Source organism: Pimephales promelas, chromosome 3 (genome assembly GCF_988280905.1).
Source record: "Pimephales promelas chromosome 3, fPimPro1.hap1.1, whole genome shotgun sequence".
Lineage (NCBI taxonomy): Eukaryota > Metazoa > Chordata > Actinopteri > Cypriniformes > Leuciscidae > Pimephales > Pimephales promelas.
The window spans coordinates 25,182,754-25,206,611 of record NC_142771.1 but is presented as its reverse complement, the minus strand read 5'-3'; the positions used below and the strand labels follow the sequence as shown (position 1 = coordinate 25,206,611).

Sequence of the window (23,858 nt, the reverse complement as noted above, 5' to 3'; positions counted from 1 at the left end):
TATATTTTATAATTATATAATTATATATATATAATTTTAAATTTTGTGTGTCTGGCTTTCTTTGAAGCCTTTCAAAAAAAAATAATAATAATTTTAATTTGTTCTTTTTATTCCCTAATTTTTTTATTCCCTTAAATCTTTGAAAAAAAACATTTGCTTTAACAAAAAAGGACAGTCACACAACTAAAGAAGATTATTAATAATATAATAATAAATGGTTAATTATATATATGTGTGTGTGTGTGTGTGTGTGTGTGAGAGAGAGAGAGAGAGAGAGAGAGAGAGAGAGAGAGAGAGAGAGAGAGAGAGAGAGAGAGAGTACATCACTATTACATTACATTGCAAAGAAAGAAACAAAAGCGGAAGTTGTAACCAAGTCCAACCAGTCCGACCAAAGGTTCGACCGCGACTTGTTCTCTTTTGTGTAACTGCACAAGTAAAAAGGCAATTAGAGCTTAGCATTGTAAGCAGATATGATATAATGTAGCATCCCTTTTCTGTTTGTAATACTGTATTTTTTTATCCTCTGGCACTGTTCTTTTTTTATTTTATTTACTTAGTTTTTTGTTTCACCTTGAAGGATTATGTCTCATTGTATTGTTCTGTTCATGCCATTAATAAAAAATAAAATAAAATAAAATAAAATAAAATAAAATAAAAAGGTTCGACCGCGACAGACCGCCTGTGATTGGTTAACATTTTAGCGACCAATGATTGGTTAACATTGTAGTCGCCTGTGATAGGTTAACTGTAGTGTTTGCTGGCTGACTAGTCACTCAGGTCTGCTACTGCTGTCTTTAGTTTAAAGTTAAAACTCTCCTCAGTTTCAGTCAAATTCGCTCCGCAGAATCAACGATGGCAACCCAAGTCAAGAGCGATGAATCCGGTAAGGCTTATCTGGATACAAACTTCAATATACTTACACAGTGAATGTTGTTTATGAGAAGGTTTCATTTCCTTATTCCTTATTATACCTGAAGTAGGTAAGTTACGTTAGTATGTCTAAACACGAATTACAAGGTTTCACGATCATGCACATAACATATGATTTTCAACCGGACTAACTAGCCACCCTGAATTCATACTTACAAGTTAAGTTACCGTTTAAGCCCCAGTGTATACAAATGTGTCTTTGTTGTTGTTAGGAGCTGTGGAGAAGGACAGCGCTTCAGCAGGACTCACAGGTAGAACTGAATCTAGTTTATAACTCGAATATGATTCGAGTAGCAGAATGGGCAAAAGAGAAGGATCTGAAAAGAATAAACTTTGCATTTGCTTATGTTAACTCTGCTATGCTTAACAACCTGTTTGTAAAGCCATTGAAATCTAGCCTGACCAGGTGCTAAATACACAATACAGGAGGCATGACCTCAGTGTATGTTCACTGATCTTTAGATCTTCATTCTACAATACAACCATTAGACCAAACCTTTAGTCCAATATCTTTGTCTGGGTGGTTTACATTTTTGTGGCATAAAACATTGTTTGAACATTTTCATATGCTTGCTTTGCAAACCAAATACATTTTTTGTGTTGATTTTGTCTTTTATTTCAGTCAGAGAGAACATAACGGAGACCGATGCCTTTAATCAAAGGTAACACCTTAATAAAGATACTTTGTAACCATGTTGAAGCAACTCTCATTTATTTATATTTTTCATTTTAAATGTATATAATTTTGTATATCATTTGTCAGTTTATATAGTCTGGATCCTAACGAGGCGTATAACATGAATCACAAGAAGCGAGGAATGGCTCTGATCTTTAACCAGGAATCTTTCTACTGGCAGCTCGGGATGAATATCCGTTCTGGCACAGAAGCAGACAAACAGAACCTTGTTCGAAGGTATTTGGCAAAACAAGACATGTTGATTGATGAAGAAAGTCATTTTCTTGTCTTGGATTAAAGTAACGGAACAATGATTATATTTTCTTTCATATCTGTCAGATTTCAAGAGCTGGATTTTGAAGTGAAGGCTTACAATGATTATAAACGGGTTGAAGTTTTAGGCAAAATCAAAGAAGGTACAATAATATTTTCTCTTTCAAACTTGTTTTGTGAAATGCGAGCCAAACTTAAATATTCCAGGTTTAATACAGAGGTTAATCAGCAGCATCTTTGGCATTTTTACACTTTACTACTTAAATTCACTTTTTAAATATTTATATTTAAAAAAAAAACTTATAATGAATTTTATTGCATCAGTATAATCTAATTTAGTTACAAATGTGCAAAACCATTTAACAATTATTAAATATCAGTTCTGCGTATCAGTAGTCAGACACACAAACAATTATTGTATTACTGGTCGAGCTCTACTCTTTCAATAGCCGTAGTTATAACTGACTAGTTGCTATAATCGCTCAACCTGGTCATACATGTAAGCTCATCAAATTTGTTTTTATAACCCGTGTCGAGGGAAAGTCAAAAGAGTTTTTCTGTGAAAATCGGCAGTATGTCCTGCGTGCTCTATTTATTTTCCTTTGATTTCAGCTGCTGCTGCTAACCATGTGGATTCAGACTGTTTCGTTTGCATCTTTTTAAGTCATGGGGAAAATGGCCACATCTATGCTAACGATGGGATGATTGAAATTAAAGAAATCACTGATTTGTTCAAGGGGGATATGTGCCGTAGCCTTGTAGGGAAACCCAAGATTTTCATCTTGCAGGTAATTTAGCCTTTATTCACAAATACAGTAATGCAGTATTAATCCAGATCTAATGCCTCGTGTAAACCTCTTTAAACACAAGGCTTGTCGTGGTGACAAGCATGATGATCCTGTGACACCAATGGATGTGGTGGACAGTCAAGCAGGCAATACCGTGGTGGTGGATGCGGGGGTGCTCTACACCCTTCCAGCAGGAGCAGACTTCCTCATGTGCTACTCAGTGGCTGAGGGTCAGTGTGAAGATTTGCTTTTATGTACTTCTGGCTTTGATGCAATTTTCATCCTCAATTTCACAGTAGTGACACTTTAAACAATCATTGACATTGTTTCCTTCTTCTTTTAAAGGATATTACTCTCACCGTGAGACAGTAAATGGCTCGTGGTACATCCAGGATCTGTGTGAAATCCTGAGGCGTTATGGTTCCACACTGGAGTTCACTGAGATCCTGATGCTTGTCAACAGGAAAGTTTCATTGCGCAGCGTTGAAAACTGCAAAGATCGCTCGGCTATAGGCAAAAAACAGGTGCCTTGTTTTGCGTCCATGCTCACTAAGAAGCTGTTTTTCAGGCCTAAGAAGTAGTATTAGTGTTTGGGGCTACTGCAGGTACAAAATCAGGGATTATATTATTTTAAGTGGCTTTATTTTGTGCTCTTATATACATCATTTTCAAAATGGGAATTTAAGCATGTTTGCATATTTTAGCCTTGAGGTTTAACAGTTGGTCTTACAAAGTGGAAATAGTAGCATTTAGGTTTTGAATTGCCTGCAGGCTTTGGTGAGGCCTTTCCCAGTTATTTGCGGTAAAAAAAAAAAGCTCTGTGCTCTCGCAAATTTAATATAATTTAGAGGAGACCTATGAAAAATGAAATGTTTAACACATATTTATATCAAACTTGTTCACTACATTTAATCATGATCTGTCCTTAATAGAACAGTCAACTACGCCATGATAATCTCTTTCATCTGTTATTTTAGTCTGAAAGGGGGAACAAAACAAGACACTCCAGTTATACAGCTGAAACAAACTTGAAAATCATCTTAGAACACATTCCTACTTACCAACCAGCTTTGCGATTAAAAAAATACTCTAACAATTGAGTATTTTATTTAACAATATGGGATAAATGATTTAAATGGGGGATTGTGTTTTGTTGTTAACACTGTGACTTTTAGAGGTCCGGCCACAAAGATACACTACACTTTTTAATGTGTCTGTCTTGTAACATGTTGCTGTTTGGTGTTGAGTTTTGTCCCATGGCGCTTGTTTCGTAAAGAATTAAAGAAACCACACATCCTCACACCGTTGGTGCTCCTATCATAATGACATGAACTGAATGTCTTTATACTACATTCTTTGCTCAGTTCTGTAAACATGGGATGGAATTTTTACTGAACAAGCTTTTAATTGTGAATCATGTCCTCTTTGTAAAGACGTGTTTGGTATGAGGTCTTCAATTTCCTAGTAATGTGACTGTTTTCTGAGCTCATTAGTGGGACATTGGGTGTTCTGCAACATAATGTATAATAATTCAGTATGTGAGCAATCTGAACTGCATACGATTCTTTTGCTAGATGTTCAGGTGCAGGTTTTCCCCAACTGTTAAATTGAACATTGTTTTAAGCATTTGCTTGAAACATAGCCTGACTTCGTCATACTCATATTCTTGTCGAACTTCTCGACCAAAAACTGTTGTGGGCAGGGTTCGGGCTGGCATCCAGGCTACTTGAAACGTGGATTGGGATTTAGAATGTTTTCCAGTAATTAATGATTTTTTTTTTTTCAAGAAATTATGTAAGATCACAGGGGATAAATAATGTACTCTAAATTCTAATAGGGCTTCAACTGTTAAAACATTTAGGAACTTGAGTCTTATTAATTTTTTATTCTTTGCTAATTATCATTGTCTTGATAATGTTGTGGAATTTAAATAGATTTTTTTACCGTATCTTTGACTGCATGCACTTTTTATTAAAATAAATGGGAATATAGAATTAAATGGGGATTCTAGTTTTGTTTTTTACTCTGATTCTTACATGCTTTGGCTGAAATTTTGAAACAATTGATTTTTACAGATCCTGCTACAAAGAGACACTACACTTCTTTAATGTATCAAATATTTTGGTCACAGTCTTTTGACCTGTTGCCTTATTGCCTTATTGAGTTTTGCTGCATGTACCACTTGTTTCATAAAGAATAAAAGTAATTATATTATGAGACTGTAGAAATCTTGATTCTTATTGGATGACAAACGTTCTAAGGTGTGCAATTATTTTCAAGCACAGCTAAATTCGTTTTATGTATGTCCTCCTGAACGCATTACTGTTCCATACCACTATGTCAAATGAGTTCAGTTTTTTCAAAGCACATGTTTACTGTTTAAAAATAATGGAAAAGTAGTGCAGAGGAATCAAATAAGTGTTCTGTGTGAATAGCCCCTGGGTCTCTGTTATTAAAATTACATTTTAAAATTAGCAACAGAGTCTTGGTATGAGGTGCATATGAATATAGTACTACAAACAATAGTGTTTTAAAGTCTGATAAATGTCTTGAAATAAAACATGTCTTGAGGTTTGTTAAGCATAATAATTGACTCCAGCTGTTACACCTCAGGTGTGCGTCATTTGCAAAATGCGAATTTAAGCAGGTTTGCATATTTTAACCTTGAGGTTTGACAGGTGATCTTACAAAGTGCAAATAGTAGCTTTTAGTTTTAGTTTCATTTTTAATTTATTAGTACCAGAATGTATCAGTAGCAAAGCAAAGCCTTTTTTTTAATTGCCTGCAGGCTTTGGTGAGGCCATTCCAAGTTATTTGTGGTAAAAAGCTCTGCTCTCTCAAAAATAATATAATTTAGAGGATACCTATGAAAACTTAAATGTTTTACACATATTTATATCAAACCTGTTCACTACATTCAAGCATGATCTGTCATTAAAAGAACTAAACTGATCTCTTCCATCTGTTATTTTAGTCTGAAAGGGGAAACAAAAGAAGACACTCCAGTTATACAGCTAAAAATAAATAATTTAATTTAAAACACATTCCTACTTACCAACCAGCTTTGTGATTAAAAAAAATTCTTAACAATTATGGGATAATGGATTTAAATGGGGGATTATGTTTTGGCACTCTATTAGGCACTCTATGCAAGATCTGTACCTTAATATAACAGCTTCAAAGTCGTTTTGGTGGTAAACAAAGTCATTGTAGGGCGAATCATCCTGGTAGTAGAGCTTGGGCGGGGGGACGCCGCCAGAAAAACCAACAAGTTTGAGAGCGGCGACCCTGACACATCTCGCGAGAATCACGAAATGGTTTACGGCAACGACGCCACAAACTGTTGGAGCTACTTGCGCGCATCCAAGAAAACTCGGTCAGAAATGTCCAGAAAAAGGAAAAGAGAACCGTGCTAGAAACCGTACAGGAGTCCCACTCGGGCAGGCTTTCACTCGTTGGCTTAAAAGCAGCACTGGATTGTAACTGCGATGCTGACCTGGCGATCTTGTGATGGACTTGTAAGTAAATCTCTTGTTTGTAAACTTGTTTGCGTTCTATGTTGCTGCGCTAGCTTGTAGTTTGTCATTTTTTACGGTGCTGTTCATTCATCCGTTGTTGATAATTAGAGACCAGTTCAATAATTCCCTCGTCTAGCTAGATTTCATTTACCAGAGCTGTAAGCAGACTTCCTAACTAACAGTAGTTTCTCTTAGATTTGTTGTTTTTTTCGTTATGTTTTATTGCCGAGGTTGCCATGCCACAAGAGCTAGTTTGCCAGCTGAACTCAGGTGTTGTGATGTGTATTGTCCTGTGTCTGGTTCGAAGTTCTTTATGGCGTGCGTAAGTTACTGTTAGCCTAGCTAACTAACAGTGCACTTACCGACTGTAATTTTTCTTCAAATTGTGTCGATTATGAATCAATTACATCTTGACGCTGTTGATGTTGATTCCTGCGATTATCATAAGGACATAGATAGTCAATATCTCACATTTATGTCATAAGCCTAGAGGTTGTAAATAGTGTAATTGAACACAATTTGCTAACTATTATGATAAATTGTAATAATCATGTCCAATGAATCATAACGGCCAATGTTATGAAATAATACGACGTGATGTCATCTGACATTTTATAATGTTTACATTACAAAAAAACACAAATGAAATTATACATTAGTCCTACAGTATAGGCTATTTACTTGTGATTTAGCAGAAATCATGTAAACTTTATAAGCCAGCAAACGCGATAGGGAACTTTATTAGCCTATTATAAAGTAACACAATGGAGGTACACCAGGCTCTAGAGTTCACTGTTTTACAAAAAAAAAAAAAAAAAAAAAAAATCAGACTTTTAGAGGTCTGGCCACAAAGATAAACACAGGCATAACAGATATAATAACCCGGGCATCCTGGCCAAATTTGCCCCTTTGGCCTCTGTCCATTATGGCCTCCTAATCGTCCCCACATAATGATTGGCTTCATCACTCTCTTCTCTCCACCAGTAAGCTTAAATAAGTTATAAATGGAGCAATTCTAGTAGGATCCTTACACTGTTGGTGCTCCTGTCATAATGATATGAACTGGATGTCTTTATACAATCTTTGCTCAGTTCTGTAATCATGGGATGAAATTTATGAATCATGTCCTCTGTGTAAAGACATGTTTTGTATGGTATGATATTACCATAAAAAACATAATGTAATGTGACTTTTCAGAGCTGTTGGCACATGTATTATTGGCAACTTAAGTGTTCTGCAACACATTTCTGCATCATAATTTCCACTATCTTAACGCGTATGGTTAATTTTTTCCAAATGTCTGCATAAATAGGCTTGCCAATATATTGAAACAACATTCATCTGCATTTAAGACCACATTTGGCCAGCAAGTATCCATAGCGGAGTTTTCCCAAACTGTTCAATATATATAGACCAAGGGGGTGTATAATGTACTGCATGTTGTTATCGAGGTTAAAATGACAAAAGTATTTTTTGCTGAATCTTTTTTCGTCCATTCCTATCAAAATAAAAAGATACACGGATCATAAACATGAGCTTTTTTTTACTTAATTTTTGCCAATGAATGAACAAAAAAAACTTTAACCGCATTGGATTGCTAGAAAATCGCCCACAAAATGCGGATGATTTTATTGTGGCATGCTTAACTTACAGCACACAAAACAAAACCTATGACATTTTACTTTCGTCACTTTTTTATGTCTAAAGTAACTCGCCATCCTGGTAAGAAAAAGACACATGACAGTTTTACATTAGGTGTAGTGTGTTTAATATAGTTTTGCCTAGATAAAAAAAGTTATACCATGGAATTTGTGGTGCACTGTTATGAAAGACAGTGAGCAAAAGTAAGACTTATTAGGATATTTATTACAGACAGATGTGTACATTAGATGCAGAGACAATATGATTACTCCGTTCAGGCGTCAAACACAGAGTGAAGCGCATCTGTCTCCACTGATTATGCTTGACAATGACATGATCCAAACAATTTCACCCAGAACCTCCACTGATCGCTGCAAGCAACAAGACCAACTACAGCTTTCCAAAAGAATGTGCTAAAACATATCATTAAACCCAAGCTCTAGAAAAACAAGTGGGTGATTGTTCAGTTAAATTATGGATGTACCACTTGTGAGAGCAAATCAGGAGATGCTGAATGATTTATAGGGAATGCTTTCCACTCTCTTGACAGTAGGTAGCTTCAAAATCTCCCATTGAAGAAAAGTGCCGAGATACATTCTTCATCACTAAATACAAGAGCTATTTAATTATCAAAATATATCATTTGCATGATTGGATTTTTGGAATGAACAGTAAGCCGTTTTTGTCTCACACTATATGGGTCTCAACATTTACAATTGGAGTTAAATATGTCATGATTGCCTTTGCAGTCTTTAACCATTTAAAGCATAAATTAAAACACTCTACACTGCCTGTTTCAATCCATTTAACTATTCAAATGCATTGCTACTTCAAGCCATGATGTTTATCAGATATGTAAATGGCAATGCATTCACAAAGTGCAGTATGTGCCATATTTTGTTTACCTTTAAGAAATTAATCAATGGTCTTCAAAATAATAATAATAAAGTATTACAAGCAATAATAGCTTAAAATTGCTGAGAGAAAATAAAGACACACTAAACTTAACCTTGACTTCTCCAGTAAGGAATAATTTGTCATCTTGTGCCAATGCTAAGATGATTAATTACTTTAAACTCTAAAGAAGCCTCAAAGTTTCTCTATTTGGTCTTGGCTGTTGATTAAGACAGTCCACACAAAGCCAGATCTATTGCACTTTTCCAAAACCTGGGAACACAAAACTCTTTAAATATGGAAAATATCCAGTCACACTGCAGAAATTTTCTTTTTTAACTATTAGAATAATTTGTGGTTAAATACACTGTTCTTTCAAATCAAGTATTCATTAAAAGCATGACATATTTCTTGGATAGTTTTGGAATAATAATTACCTATTAGTGTTCATTAGCTACCCATGACCATCTCTGTGAAAACATTAATGCCCACTAACAACAAACTTTAAACACAGTTATTATGGTGATGAACTGCTTCTCTAATGATTATCCATTACACTTAAGAGCAGACAGATTCACACACACTATTTTTACAACCCAAATGGAACGTAAGAGTCTGTATCATGGAATGAGCTGCTGATTGCACAGGGAAAGAGAAACCCCAAAAAAAAGAAAACGAAAAGAAAAGAGAAACAAAATCGTTGACCAGCATCTTAATAGCGTGTCGTGTACCAGTCATTGTCGGTCATCTGCACCAGTTCGTTTACCACATCCAGCAGGTTTCGGTTGTGTTTCTGCAGCAGACGTTGATTTAGAGCTCGGTCACCAAAGCCCATCTCTACCAGCACAGCCATCATGGCGTCATGAGAAGCTGCATCTTCTGGCAGCTACACAGAAAAAAAAAAAGGTTTTACTAGTGTGACACATTACTTGTGTGCTGAATGTGCTGCTTTCTTTGTGCTTCATTAATTTTATCATAGTTTGATCAAAATCCGTCCTGCAGAACATGATTATTCATAGACTTTATCTTTAGATAAAGTAAAACAAAGATTTTAAATATGAAAGTAATGAAATATCATAATAATATTTCTATTTCCTTTTAATAGAGGACAGAAGAGATTTTTCAGCATTGCCACTGTCATAATAGGAATGCTGTGTGACGATAAAAGAAGTTGATGAAAGGCCCCCCAAACTCGCCTTCTCAGACCCAGTCTGACCAGTGAAAAGAGCTTTATAGGCAGATGCTGCCACGGACAGGGCACCCTTCACCAATCCACCAGTGATGCTATTGGCCCTGAGGAAAGACATGAATGAGAGAGTGAGAATGCAAGTGACAGAAAGAAAAGCACACTGAATGATTGACATGGGTGCAGTTCTGTGGTCTTGCGAGGAAATAGTTTTGTTATGTGTAACTCACCTGAGCTCTTCTGTTTCAGACTTGGCAGATGCTAATGAGTTCTCAGGGTCAGATTGATTGGGCTCAGAATCTACACACACACACACACACACATATATAATCATAAAAAAAGCACTAATTCATGGCCAATGGTGGATTATTACTTTAATATCCCAAGATGTTTCACTCACCTGTCTCCTTATCTCCTGGCTCCGTAGGATCACTCCCCTCCTGCTGCTCTGCTCCATTACCTGTCTGCACTTGTGTCTCTGTGCTGATTTCAAAATAATAACGCTAAATTTTACACATCAATGACATAAAGCTATGAACTATCAAATGTGGTCAGAGAAATCTAGACAGAAATAAATAAGAAAGAATTTGTGCATATAGAGTTCAAGGGCAGGATAATGAGGATATTGTGAGGGAACAAACAACATCTGGTGCTTAAAATGGAAACTTGATCACATCTACAATGTCATAAATTTAATAAATAGTGCAGAATCTTAATAGTGTTCATTTCACGTCATAACGTTTCTTTGTTGAAAATACCCCCCAAAAATTACGTCAAGCTTTAATTTAGTGAAGCACAGAAATTGATGTTTTATAGAAACACCAAAACCGAAATTAAAGTTTACATCTTGCCGAAAAACAGAACTGGAAATTAAGTTTGATCAATTAAATTTCTGTCTCATTGTGTCGTTCTCGTTCTTCTCGTTCTTATGTTGACGCTTTTTGGTCACAATAATGTGTGTCCACCACACTGCTTGTGTTTACATTGTAGCTTATTCACGTTGTGAGCACAAAATAGAAGCTGACATGGTCAAAACGCATTCATCGGAGAAGTGCTAATTGAACATCAGTGTTTCAGACCTATTTATCAATTTAATGCTGTTTCGGTCAATATTTTCTGTTGCCAAATTTCGGTGCATCACTGGTTTAGTTTAACTGGCCTCTGACTGCAAACATGCCCCCTGTGTAAACTCACCAGGATTTGACTAAGGGTCGGGGTGCCACTACAATCACAGGGGTAAGCGGCACAGCGTCCAGAGTTTGGGAGGCACAGAGCATGTCATTAGCATCCACTCTAACAGCAGCAGCAGCAACGGAGCTCTGAAGCTCTGCGGTCTCCACTGATTCTAGTTTGTCTCCCTCTGCAGGCTCTTCTCCAGGCTGTGACAGGGCTGAGCTGTACATGGACTCTCCTAATGGACGGGTGGTGTCAAAGCAATCAGGGAGGATGATGATGTAGTCTTCTGAAGATGCAGAGGAAGTTCTGCTGCGAGTTTCCTTAGCTGATTCTGTCGCTTTAACTTGCTCTTTCTTATCCACTTCCTCCTCTCCCTCCTCGACCAGATCTCCACCAGCAGGTTCCACCAGGATCTGCTCGATGTCGGACTCGTGACCCTCATCTGGACATGAGAAAAATCACTTTAATGACTAGACAGTTTACTGTGATTGGTAAGAAGTTGACTATTGATGACTATCTGATGATTACAAATACAACTATAAAGTGGTGGGAAATAAGTATTCTCAATGCCCCGTTACCTGTGCTAATGAGTTCAGTTGGAAGCGGCAGCAGGGGAGCAGCCATCTCAGCCGTCTCTGTCTGTGGTGAAGCAGAGCTGGAGACTCGTGACGTCTCTACTTTCAGTGGGGCTGGAGCAGATATCAACAGGTTTCCTGTTTCTGGAACTTTTTCTGATTTCCTCTCACAAAGTGACATTGAACCTTGGGGGGCTGGGCGCACCACTTCAAATGGCACAAATTAAATGTAAGTAAATCATTAAAAATGTAAAAGGTAAATCTTATAACTTTCACAAAAACTGCAAACATCTTATGCTCACCAAAGCTTCATATATTTGATCAAAAATACAGTAAAAACTGTAATATTGTGAAATATTATTACTATTTAAAAATAACTGTTTTCTATATTAATATATCTAAAAAAATGTTTTTTATTTTATTTTATTTTATTTAACTTTGATGGCAAAGCTACATTTTCAGCATCATCACTCCAGTCTTAAGAAATAATTTGAAAATGCTGATTTGGTATAATAGATTGTAAATGTAAAATAAAGTACTTTATGCCAGGTCAATACCAAAACAAAAAAGTAACAATAACAATTAATATTTTCTATTTTATAATATTTACATTTATTCATTTGGCTGACGCTTTTACCCAAAGCGATTAATCCAAAGGGGTTAAGTGTCTTGCTCAGGGACACATTGGTGTCTCACAGTGGATTCGAACCCGGGTCTCTCACGCCAAAGGCATGTGTCTTATCCACTGTAGAGCTGTCACGATAACTACTTTTTGTTGTGCGATATATTGCACCAAAATTAATTGCGATAAACGATATTATTGTCATTTTCAGACCATTTTATGCCACTGATTGCCTATGACAATATAATAGCATTATAATGCAAGTACACTGTATTCTTATTCTATTCAATATTTAGACATTGTGAAATGTGAAAAAATATATCCCAAATAAATAAAACAAGTAGCCTAGCCTAAATAAATACACATTTGTTAACAAAAAAGTGTCAGGTATCAAAAACTAGATCAAAACAAAGAAATATGTCAATTTAAACTTTTAAAGTGTCTCACACAAAGGCACAGATGCATCAACAGGACATTTCATATTTTTAAATGCTGGTTTTTCGACCGTGCATAATGGCTGCATCTCTTTGGCTAAATAGGGAGTAGTGTTGTGCCTGAACGCGTTCAATGAACGATAGTTCATGAACGCGTTCATATTTGAGTGAACTGAAGAATGCTACTGTATTACTGCCTGATGAACGTTACTGTGAACGCGTTCATTCTGGTGTCTGCGAACGCACGCTCTATCAGTTTAAACTCTTACCTTACAATAGGGTGCCGATTTGTATAGAGCCTTCCAGGCGAAAACCCGGCTAAAACACACGTAAACATGCCTTAAACATCCAATCTGGCAACACCAACCGCGCCGCGGCCAGCGTCGACAAAGTAGCGAGTGAGGAGATGTATGATCATTTAAACGGATTTTATGAGGTCAGTGCGGATGGGAAAAAAATCTCACATTTCTGCGCAAACTGGCCGTCGATAAAATAATTGTTGTCTGTGGTTGTATGGGCTGTGACAATAACAGCCTAATAAAAAAAAGCTCACAACATGGAAAAAATAACTATAAATTAACTAGTTTTTTTGAAGTATGAGCTATGAACTGAACCAATTCATTTTAAAATGTGTGAACTGAACTTTGAACTAGTTCGTGTAGAAAGTGAAATTTACCAACACAGAGAGTTACGCTATCCGTGAGTGTGCGCCATTTTTCACGTTTACTGCTATATTTGCACTGTCGGGACGGGAAAATGCATCTGCAACACTGTCTGGAAGAAGGCCCCTCTCCAACTCCAGCTGCTGCTGTTGTTCCCAGGTTGAAAAACTGGGTGGGATGGTTATGTTTTAGGTGCGATTTTAAGTTTGTTGTGTTGCCTCGTCGCGTTGCTACTGTTTTAAAACACAGTCGATACCCGCTCGTTCACGTTTATCTCTCCTCTCTTGTTCGGCTTAAAAGCAAAATGTTCCCACACCGGAGCTGAAGATTGTGGCTTTGAAATCAATTCCATGTTGGACTCGTTCTTCCTAACTGTCTGGCTCACTGTAGATGTCACGAGAACACTTTAAAATGCAGTTAGTTGGTTCACGCCTTCTCTTAACCTGCCGGTGTCCGCTCTCTCCCTGTGTGTGTGTGTGTGTGGTGGACGCGTGCAGACAAGATGACAGAGGCAGCGAGATCAACTATGCTCATGACATTCATTTTATTGTAAAAATGAATCTAATTATTATTCTTAATAGTAAAACAAATTATCTGTTGCAATATATCGCGGCACCAAAAATGATCGCACTGGGTTCCATATATCGTACGATAAGTCGATATATTGACTATCGCGACAGCTCTAATCCACTGCGCCATCACCACCCCATAAGTGAGCCAGGCAGAGACTGACTGATTTGCGCTTATTATGAAAAGTACTGTAAATGTTCCAATCACAAACCTTTAGCTGGGAATCTCCCACACAGGGTCCCATGCTCTGCTACTTCAAGGGTGAGAGAGCGGATAACAGATGGACTGACAAACTGAGGTCCAGTGATGCTCTCCTGTCCTTTCTCTTGTGCTGGGACTCCCTCTAACTCTGTGCCCTGAGCCACATCTGTGAACAAGACATCAAAGACAGTACAGAAATATAAACAGCTATGTAATCATCGACAGTAACATACAGACAAAAGTGAAGAAATGTTCTGCTGTAAAATTTACCCAGGATGCTGCTGACTCCTTGGGCTTCTGTTTCTTCTTGGATCAGCCCCAATGTTGGCTTCTCCTGAAGAGGTCCATCATGGGGCAAAGGCGATATGCAAGGAGTAATGTCTTTATACATTTACAGACAAAGAGAGAGAGAGAGAGAGAAAAAAAAGTTATCATCTAATCTCATCAATCTAAGGAACACATTAGATACTTATTCCAGTTTTAAAGTGACCTGCAGGAGTGTTGTTGGGCACGCTCTCCAGCTCCTGCACAATATTGATGTCCAGCAGTTCAAAAGACAGTAAGTCCTAAGTAAAAGGCAAGAGAGTATGTGAAATTGGCGATGGAGTCAAAAGTTTCTTCATGAAACATAATGGGAGAACGAGAAACACAAAACGTGTGTGATGGAATTACTGAATCATGCTGATTGCACATACCTGAGCTGTGAGTAAATCCACAGATGGAATGTAGAATTCCTGATCACAGTCCTGGTTCACGGACAAAACTAGTTGATCCCTTGAGGCCCGGCATTTCTCCTCCCTCTCAAGAGTGCGGGAAGACTTCTCCTGAAAGGACCAAGGTGGGTAAAAAATGGCTAGTTCAAGTTTCAGTTTTAGTAATTTAATAATTTCAGGGCTGCCAAAGGTTTCAAGTTGTATGTAGTGGTAAAAAAATATCCTCACCGTCACATCCCTACTACATGTATAAAGATTTCTGGGGTGGCTGGGGTGTCTTACCTGAGGGGTGACACAGGGAGACACCAGCAGCCCGTCAGCACAGATGGCTGTAGGTGCATGTGGATCCACAACGATGCTGCACCAAACACGCGGCCCAAACTGCTCTCCTCTGTGTGCCAGGCGCCAATGGGATGTGTAGGTGCCTTCCAATGTCGGAGCACAAAGAGCCACGCTGACCACACCCACCTGACCTGGCTGTAGAGTGGGTACTGCGACCTCCCGCCATCTTTCGCCTGAGCCCACTGCCAGGTTTCCCCACATGAACTTCAACTGAGGTCAAAATGGGACACAATATATGTTTATTTTTCCTGTTGTGTGTGTTTAGGAATTTGTGTGTCTCTTGAGGAGTCAGAATGTACCTTGGTCTCAGAGTCCCAGCACACTCTGCCACTGTTCTTCATCTTCCAGTATTTAATGAACTTGGTCCCAGGACGCAGACGTGATCCATCAGGCAGGTTTTCATCCAGGAGCAGAGCTGTCATAGCTGGCACAGCCAGCGGGCATGGACGTTTAGGACGACTGCAACCAAGAAGGTATAAATTAAATGCCATCTTATCATCACTAACTGCATTTTAAACTGATCTGATCAGTTCATCCAATTAATACGGTGTGCTGTTATTTCTTAGTGGGACTGACATAGTGGAACAGACACTTCAAAAAAACATTTATTTTATGTTAATACTTTTACCGTCCGTTTTGATCACTTTAATGTATTCTTGCTCAATAAAAATACTATTTTCTTTCCAAAGAAGTCCTGATCCCAAACAAATAAAATAAAAATAGGTTTTAATTTTATATTATTTATTAAATGTAGTTACTTGAAAAAATGTTTAAAAATTCTGATATCAGTATAATAGATACTATTATTCTCAAACAAAAAAATCACGTTATAATAATAATAAATAATAATTGATATTTTAATATAAGACTAAAAATGGTAACAGCATCAAAACAGCATCATTTCCCACATTTGGGACAAATCATGGCAGAAATTATTCTTCCAAAAAAGTATTAAAAGATTTGTTCCACTGAAAAAAATTACAGCATAGGATTTCCAGAGCCCCTTTCACACAGAGATTCCAGAAAATACACGGATAATGTGACCCAGAATTTGTCCCAGGATTGTTTGATTTCGGTTCATTCACACTGCCAGTGATTTGCCGGGATCTGTGAGTGCGTTCACACATAACCCGTAAAAATCCCGGGAAGACACATGACGTCAGAATGAGACGTATAACGGACACGTCGAAAACATGTACACGCGCATACCGTTCCACAAAGCAGGTGAACGATCTCAGCTTCAGTACGGATAGTGAGGAGCTCCTAGTCTCTGCTTCGCTCCAGTTTGCAGGTATTTGTTCGTCCTTTCTTTGTTGATGACGAACACAAACTTTCTTCTAAGAGCAACAGAGTTGCGCGATGGTACGAGCGTCATCACTATGACACACCGTTTACGGCATTGGTCCTGGCTTTTGTTCACACAGCGCGCGTTCCGGGAGATTCCGGCAATGTTACTAGGTCCCCAACCCGGGATCAGTCCCGGTATCAATCACGGGAAGTGTTCTGGCAATTTCCCGGCAATTTCCCGGGATCAGCGCTCTGTGTGAAAGGGGCTTAGGTGAGCTATTCCTTCAATATGCTCTTCCTCGGGTGCAAGCTCTTACTCTGGGCTGTTTGCCTGTGTGGCACGTGGCTGCAGCAGGACGGGTGAAGAGCTCCCTTCTCCAGCAGTGCTCCACTGCAGCCCTCTCCTCTCCATCCTCAGCTGCTTCCTGATCTCCTTCACCTCCGCCTTGAGCTGACGCTTCTCCGCTTTAAGGCGCTGCTTCTCGGCCTTGCGAAAGCTCCGGTCACCCCTTCTGTAAAACCTTCAGAGAGAGAGCAACATATGTTCAACTCAGCCTATTCTGAACTTTAACAGCCAGACATCCCAAACAGCAGAGGACAAAGGCTTACCTGCTGTGGTCTGGCGCTGGGGAGCCGTGCTCAGGAATAGACAGGGGAGTTCTGGCTCTCACAAGGTTGTGGCTTGGATCATGTGAGAAGCTACAAGGCTCACACAGAGTGCAGGAGGTACAGACACTGTGGAGAAAGAAACCAAACACAATGAAACATTCAAGGGGAAATGACGAAATGAAACCAGGCATTCAGTTATAAATCATAGCTCTCATTCAATCATGATATGCGTTTTTGCCTTTGAAATGCACCACAGGAGCAAATATTTATCCAGACATCCACCTCACAGAGATCTCTCTAACCTGCATTGGTATCCGCCGCCTGCGGTCTGGCCCCGGCAGCTGCTGCAGGCTGGAGCTGAACTTGGGGCCCCAGGCAGAGTGGATGAGGTGACCTCAGGAACCTGAGCTTCTGGTCCCACTGGCTTATGGATGCAGCATTGTCCAGAGAACTCCCTACAAATCTTCTCTACTGCCTCCCTAACCACCTGGTCCTTAAACTGTGGCAGTTATTGTATTTTTGTTGAAAGAAAAATAGCGAGACAAATGTTTCCTTAGCAATATTAGGGATTGCCTCCTCTGCAAAAACAATCAGCATGAAACTTACTATGGCACACAGGCAGAGGACAACACTAGGTTCTGTCTATTGTTGTTGATTGGATGGAGGCAGATCTACATATGAGTTTGCAGTTGATTGTAAGAAAAGGAGAAAGCATTTATGTGGACAAAATGAATGGAGAAGTCCAACATACGTCACTAGACGGAAGTATGACTTTCAACAGAAGATGAAAAGTTATGTCAATTTAATTAAAAAAATTATAGAAGCATTGATTAATGCATAATTAACAATAACACCAAAAGACAACAGTTGAATATTCATTTCATGCCTACATTAAAGTCTTGTTTTCATACCTTTTCCATGTATGAAGTGAACCAAGCTGGAGGTGTCTTATCCTCTGCTTTCCCACCTTTGAGTTCATTTACAATTACCTTTAAAACAACAGCAGGATATTAAAATAAAAATAGAATATGTGGCATACAAGTAATTAACTTACAATAGTAGAAATTGAGGTGATCATGAATCTGGACACCGTTAACAGATGCATATCACATTCATGTAAACCACAAAAAAAAAATCAATACAATGGAATTCAGTTACATTATTTGGCATCAGAACATGATTTTTTTATAATATAGATTATTTTTAATATTATTATGCACCATTCTTAATAAACTGCAGCGTAGAATTTGACACAACAACAGTGGCTATGTCTATGATTGTGCAAAACCATTGGGTTATAAAATCTTACCAATCCTTCCTCTGGGACTGCTGCCTGAACTTTGCGACTCACCACTTGTGCCAAAGTAGGGCAGTGCTGAGGAGGCCTGAATCCCTTCTTGGGCTCTCCAACAGTACCAGGTTTCACCTGGCCCAAGCCCACCCCTGATCCTGGTGGGGGGCCCGGCCCTGGAACTGTGGCTCTACTGCCCCTCGTCTCATACACATTCATTTGTAATCTGTTCCCCTGTCGTGCTGCACTCTGCAATTGCAAACAACAACAACACAGTGTAACAACAATGTGGTCCAAAGTGGAAAAACTACAGACTGCAACTTCAAGCATTTTAATTAGGTTTGTTTTCATACATCAAAATTTAAATCTTATTGGGGTCCCTCTGGAAAGTTGCAGAGGTCAAGGACCACAGCTCTAAATAAGTTCTATGCAAAAGACCACACACACACACACACACACACACACACACACACACACACACACAACATTGATTGAAGAATCATCATTTATTTACCTTCAGGGCTTCTTCATATTCCACTGAAAAGAAAAAAATAGTTCCAGTCAGAGTCTGTGTATGTACCTCTTCTCTGTAATTTAAATATAATGAATAAGTATACACAGACAGGTTGAGACCATACTTACATTGGCTGTTGATTGATACCTGAAATAAACACACAATTTTGATAGAAATGTTAACTAATCATATGATCAATTCATTAAGATGTTTTCTTTGACAAAAGTAGTTATTAACATTGACATACAATATTCCAAATATGTACTTCTTCACTCTCACCTCTTCATTTTCCTCATCAAAATAAGTCAGTTGTAAATTACACAGGCCAAAGGACCTCTTCACCTGAAAAGGGAAAGATATCAAGTCAACACAAGAGAAGACCAGTTGTGTAATTGCATTAAAGTATAGGTCGTGTTTGTTTGATTAGATTTATATAAGATATTGGATTCTGACTGGCCAATCATGACCTTCTCCAGGCAAATATCCGGGACTCCGGGAACCCTGGCTGTTTTTACACAGCTAGTTTTCCTCTCTTCACGATCTCCACACAAGTAGGGTAATTATTTAATTTCAACTCAAATTAGTATTTAATAGTAATGTAGGCTACTTAGTAACCTTGTTGCAATGAGGGGCAACGTACAGTCGCATTGAAAAGTCCTTCAGGGTGATATGCCCCGAATGCCCGGTCTGTCGAGGCGAAGGGCTGACTGGAGCTACATCACTCGAAACTGATAGGGTTACACAGTGCTTTCAAATAGACAAGCAAATATAATTAGCTTGAAACAGGCAGCAGTCAATATATGTTTCAAAACCTACTGAGCAACATATCTGGACAGCATTCTTGGTGTCTACGCGGCTATCATGCTGTCTAGTGAGGGAGCTTAGGTATTAGTCAGTGAGTCAACATTACCCAAGATATTAGTGGTGGGATATACTGACGTGACATTGTGTTACGTTTCCTCACAGTGTGGCAAACCCCATTGTAATTATGGTTTAATTGATGAAAGATCTGCGCACGTTAGATATAACGTATTTTATTACATATAAAATATGGCTGCTGTTTAATAAGTGGGCTTTCGGCAAAATGGTCGCTTGGCCCATACTCTTTCTATGATTTAGCGCTATTTGACACAGCAAACGGAGTAACGAATGTCACGACAGATGTCAACTCTAATCGCATGAGCCAGGCATCGGATGAGGTCGGGGTGAAAGGCTTTGCGGCATCAAGGTGAGTGATCAGACCATAGATCAGACTGACATCATCATCCTCTGCTTACCATGGCCTCCATAGACTCCCAACTCTTCGTCTCTGAGCCAGACAGCAAGAAACTCTTCGCATTCCCTCGGAAATTCACCTTCAGATTGATATAGAAGTCCATGGCGCAAGTACTATTTAAGGCGTTGCATAGGTGAAATCAGAAAGGCTTTGATGAGTTACTGTGCCCTGGCTTCTAGATTTCTCTGATCAAAATGGTCCTTTCTGTTTACATCAGCGACGTAAACACGCCCACTGCATCAGCTGACAGGAAAATCAAACCTGACGTCATTCAAAGCAAACAACGAACGAACGTCATTCAAAGCAAAACAACGAACGAACGTGTGTATATATATATATATATTTATATATATATATATATATATATATATATATATATATATGAAGAGTTCAGATGCAAAAGCCTCTAAGTGCCATTTGAAATTTTGTTCTAGAATGACCATTTTTATCAAGCTTGTGTATTTAAGTTCAGTAATTTCACTTAAATGACAATTAATAGGTAATCTTCATTTCCATTTAAGTGAAATTACTGAACTTAAATATACAAGCTTGATAAAAATGACAATTTTAGAAGAAAATTTCAAATGGCACTTAGAGGCTTTTGCATCTGAACTCTTCACATATATATATATATTCGCATATTGTTATTGTAAATAATTTTATTCGTAAATAATAAGACATGGGAAATTGGCGGGTATACGATTATAAATAGCATTTTTCATTTTGATTATAGTGTATAAGGTCTGAATGGAGTTATTTATTTTAAAACGGATGGTTCGGATCTGGCTTCTGATGGGCCAATTATAGTGTGATACTGACAGCTGTGACGTAAACATCAGACATTTGTGTTCATTTTAGACTTTCCTGAGGTAAGTCCATGAAGTAAATTCCATAGCAGAAAGTTCTCTGACCTGCAGGGGTCACCATTTCCATTGGCTCTTTGGTTTTTTTTGGGGGGGGGGGTTTTCTGATGACACAATATTGTGTGATATTTTTCTGTAGGCTACTCTTTATCTTGAGCTGTATTTTGTATGCACTTAGGACATCAAGGAATATGAATTTTAAAGGGTGGTGGTGATGGCGCAGTGGATAAAACTCATGCCTTTGGTGTGAGAGACCCAGGTTCGAATCAACTGTGAGACACCAATGTGTCCCTGAGCAAGACGCTTAACCCCTAGTTACTCCAGAGGCGTGCAACCTCTGACATATATAGCAACTTTAAGTTGTTTTGGATAAAAGTGTCAGCTAAATGAATAAATGTAAATGTAAAGGGATAGTTCACCCAAAAATGAAAATCTTGTTTTTGATGAAATCTGAGAGCTGGATCACTCCTCCATATGCTTCTAAGGGATTGAAACAAACAAACAAAAATAACGACTTTATTCAACTATTAATTTCCTTCACTGTGGGCCTCGAGTTGGTTCACGCAGATGAAGATGAACGAAAGTCTTATTCTGAAGATGAACGAAAGTCTTATGGGTTGAAACAATATGAGGGTGAGTAATTATTTACAGAAAATCATTTTTGGGTGAACTATCCTTTTAAGGTCAGTGTTGACCACTGATCATTTAATAATGAAAAGCATATTCAACAGTCCCTAGAGTATATCTTGACTAAGTAAGTATGATCTAAAAAAGGGTTGATTTATAATATTAATAAATATATTTTGCATAAATCTATTAGAAATCTATCTTATTTTCTACCACATTTGTGATGTATTATTTGAAATTTAAACTGACAAATGTGTGTTTATTGGGAACATTTGATCACTGTCAGAATTAACAAAGTTAACAAACAAGCAAATCTTAAAGATAAACTTTATTCAGACTTGCAGAGTATTGGATCTTAAGTTCTTCAATTTCTTGTTTTAGAAAGAATATGAAGGTGTGGGAACTCTGATACATCCAAAATACTAAAGTAACTGACTATTTTTCAGAATATACATCCAAAATACTATAGTAACTGACTATTTTTCAGAATATTGTCTGCATAAAAGAGAGTATTGTTTTATATTGTACTATTAATTATGTATGCTGTATTATGACCCTCAAGTGAACAAGGCAAACTTTGGAATTATCTACACAAAGGCATTTCCTGTTTCCTGTTTTCCATCAGTTCAAATGTGTTTCTAAGAACTACAATAAGGCGAAATCACAGCAATTATTGAATAAATAAAGGGAGGGAAAGAGGGAGGAAGGGAGTGGGGGGGGGGAGGGGGCGCTTCTGGCCTCTGTATTTACATTTACATTAGCAGACACTTTTATCCAAAGCTATACTTACAAATGAGGACAGCAATAGAAGCAATTAAACTAACAATAGGGCAGCAATATACAAGTGCTGTGACCAGTCCCAGTTAGTCTAGCACAGAACACGTAGCAAGGTTTTTTAAAAAAAAATATATACATACTGTATATAAAATGATGTTGACGAAAGAGATGCGCCATTCAGCGGTCTCTTGAAAATGGCTAAAGAATCAGCAGCTTGGGTTGAGTTCCACCAGCAGGGAACGGTCCGGGTGAAGGTCTGTGAAAGGAATTTTGTACAGTACCTCTTTGAATGGCACCACAAGGCACAGTTCAATGGCAGAAATTAAGCTTCTGAAGGGCATATAAGTCTGAAGTCGTGAGTTTAGGTATAAGGTTGCAGAGCCAGGTTGTTTTGTAGGCAAACATCAGTGCCTTGAATTTGATGCGAGCATTGATTGGCAACCAGTGCAAGTGTATGGGGATTGGAGTGACGTGTACTCTCTTTGCTCGTTTAAGGCCACTTCAGCTGACCATTCTGAATCAGTTGCAGAGGTTTGATAGTGCATGCTGGAAGACCAGCCAGGAGAGCATTACAATAGAACAGTATGTATAGCCTGGACAAGAAGTTGTGTAGCATGCTCTGATAGTAAGGGCCTGATCCTCTGATCCCCTGAACACAGTTTCCTACTCTACACAAGGATTCAAACCAGGGTCTCCACTCTCCAGCATGGAAGGCAGACATGCTGACACTAGTCCTGTCAGTTAATGTTCCTCTTGAAGTGATGTTTTGTGATGTACTGTGTCTTCATTGGAAGTTAAACCTGCAACCTGGCAGACAATGTTTTACAGTTGTTAACAGTATACAGTATTTCCATGTCACCAGAAGGAGCTGTTGTTACTGTAGCTCATTCGTTTTTACAATAACTTACTGTAGTGTGGTATTATGGGATTGCACAGGCTTTGTTCAAATTTGAATTTAATGAGGGGAGACAAAATGGTGTGTCAAAAATGTATGTGCAGTAAGCTTTGGTTGACGAAAAACAGAAAATATGAGCATAGTATGAAGTTATCCAGTGGTTAACCTCCATTTTATGAAGTAGTGGGGGTGCTTTGTTTGTGCAAAAAAAGAAGAAGAAGAATTTGAAGCAAAAAGCAGACATTTTTGCGTTAACGCATGTCCAAGATTACTGTAAGTAAAGTAGTATAATGTGCACTCGATTTTATGAAGCATCGTTTCATAAAATTGAGGTTAAACCACTGGAGTAACTGGATTACTTTAATGCTGTCTTATACCTTCCTGGGGTTTGAAAGTGGCAGTTGCGGCTGTCAATGGACAGAAAGCTCTTACAGGTTTGCTATGACATGAGGGTGAGAAATTAATTACAGAATTTTTATTTCTGATCAGAAGATAAGCTCAAACAACAGAATCTG

At 38.2% G+C, this 23,858-nt stretch overlaps 2 protein-coding genes across 3 annotated transcripts; one reads left to right on the top strand and one right to left on the bottom strand.

The window, feature by feature from the left end:
- Window positions 1-743: 743 nt before the first annotated feature.
- Window positions 744-3,395, top strand: LOC120490051 (caspase-6). Its single transcript, XM_039687412.2, has 8 exons — window positions 744-886; window positions 1,146-1,184; window positions 1,556-1,595; window positions 1,697-1,846; window positions 1,949-2,025; window positions 2,495-2,670; window positions 2,753-2,900; window positions 3,016-3,395. Exons 1-8 carry the CDS (start codon window positions 856-858, stop codon window positions 3,249-3,251), a joined length of 897 nt encoding a protein of 298 aa, XP_039543346.1. The 5' UTR covers window positions 744-855; the 3' UTR covers window positions 3,252-3,395.
- A 4,638-nt stretch (window positions 3,396-8,033) lies between these two features.
- nbr1b (NBR1 autophagy cargo receptor b) lies at window positions 8,034-20,408 on the bottom strand. Of its 2 annotated transcripts, none has more exons than XM_039687692.2 (21): window positions 20,183-20,408; window positions 19,185-19,247; window positions 19,034-19,052; window positions 18,906-18,928; window positions 18,410-18,640; window positions 18,012-18,089; window positions 17,403-17,599; window positions 17,101-17,226; window positions 16,809-17,012; window positions 15,504-15,663; window positions 15,145-15,414; window positions 14,845-14,973; window positions 14,640-14,715; window positions 14,420-14,530; window positions 14,160-14,315; window positions 11,664-11,867; window positions 11,104-11,527; window positions 10,310-10,392; window positions 10,140-10,209; window positions 9,920-10,016; window positions 8,034-9,609 (listed from the first exon to the last, which is right to left on the bottom strand). In XM_039687692.2, exons 1-21 carry the CDS (start codon window positions 20,282-20,284, stop codon window positions 9,436-9,438), a joined length of 2,997 nt encoding a protein of 998 aa, XP_039543626.2. In that variant the 5' UTR covers window positions 20,285-20,408; the 3' UTR covers window positions 8,034-9,435. The 2 variants fall into 2 exon arrangements, with proteins under 2 accessions (XP_039543626.2, XP_039543627.2); XM_039687693.2 differs by having other exon boundaries at window positions 18,452-18,640.
- Window positions 20,409-23,858: the final 3,450 nt, after the last annotated feature.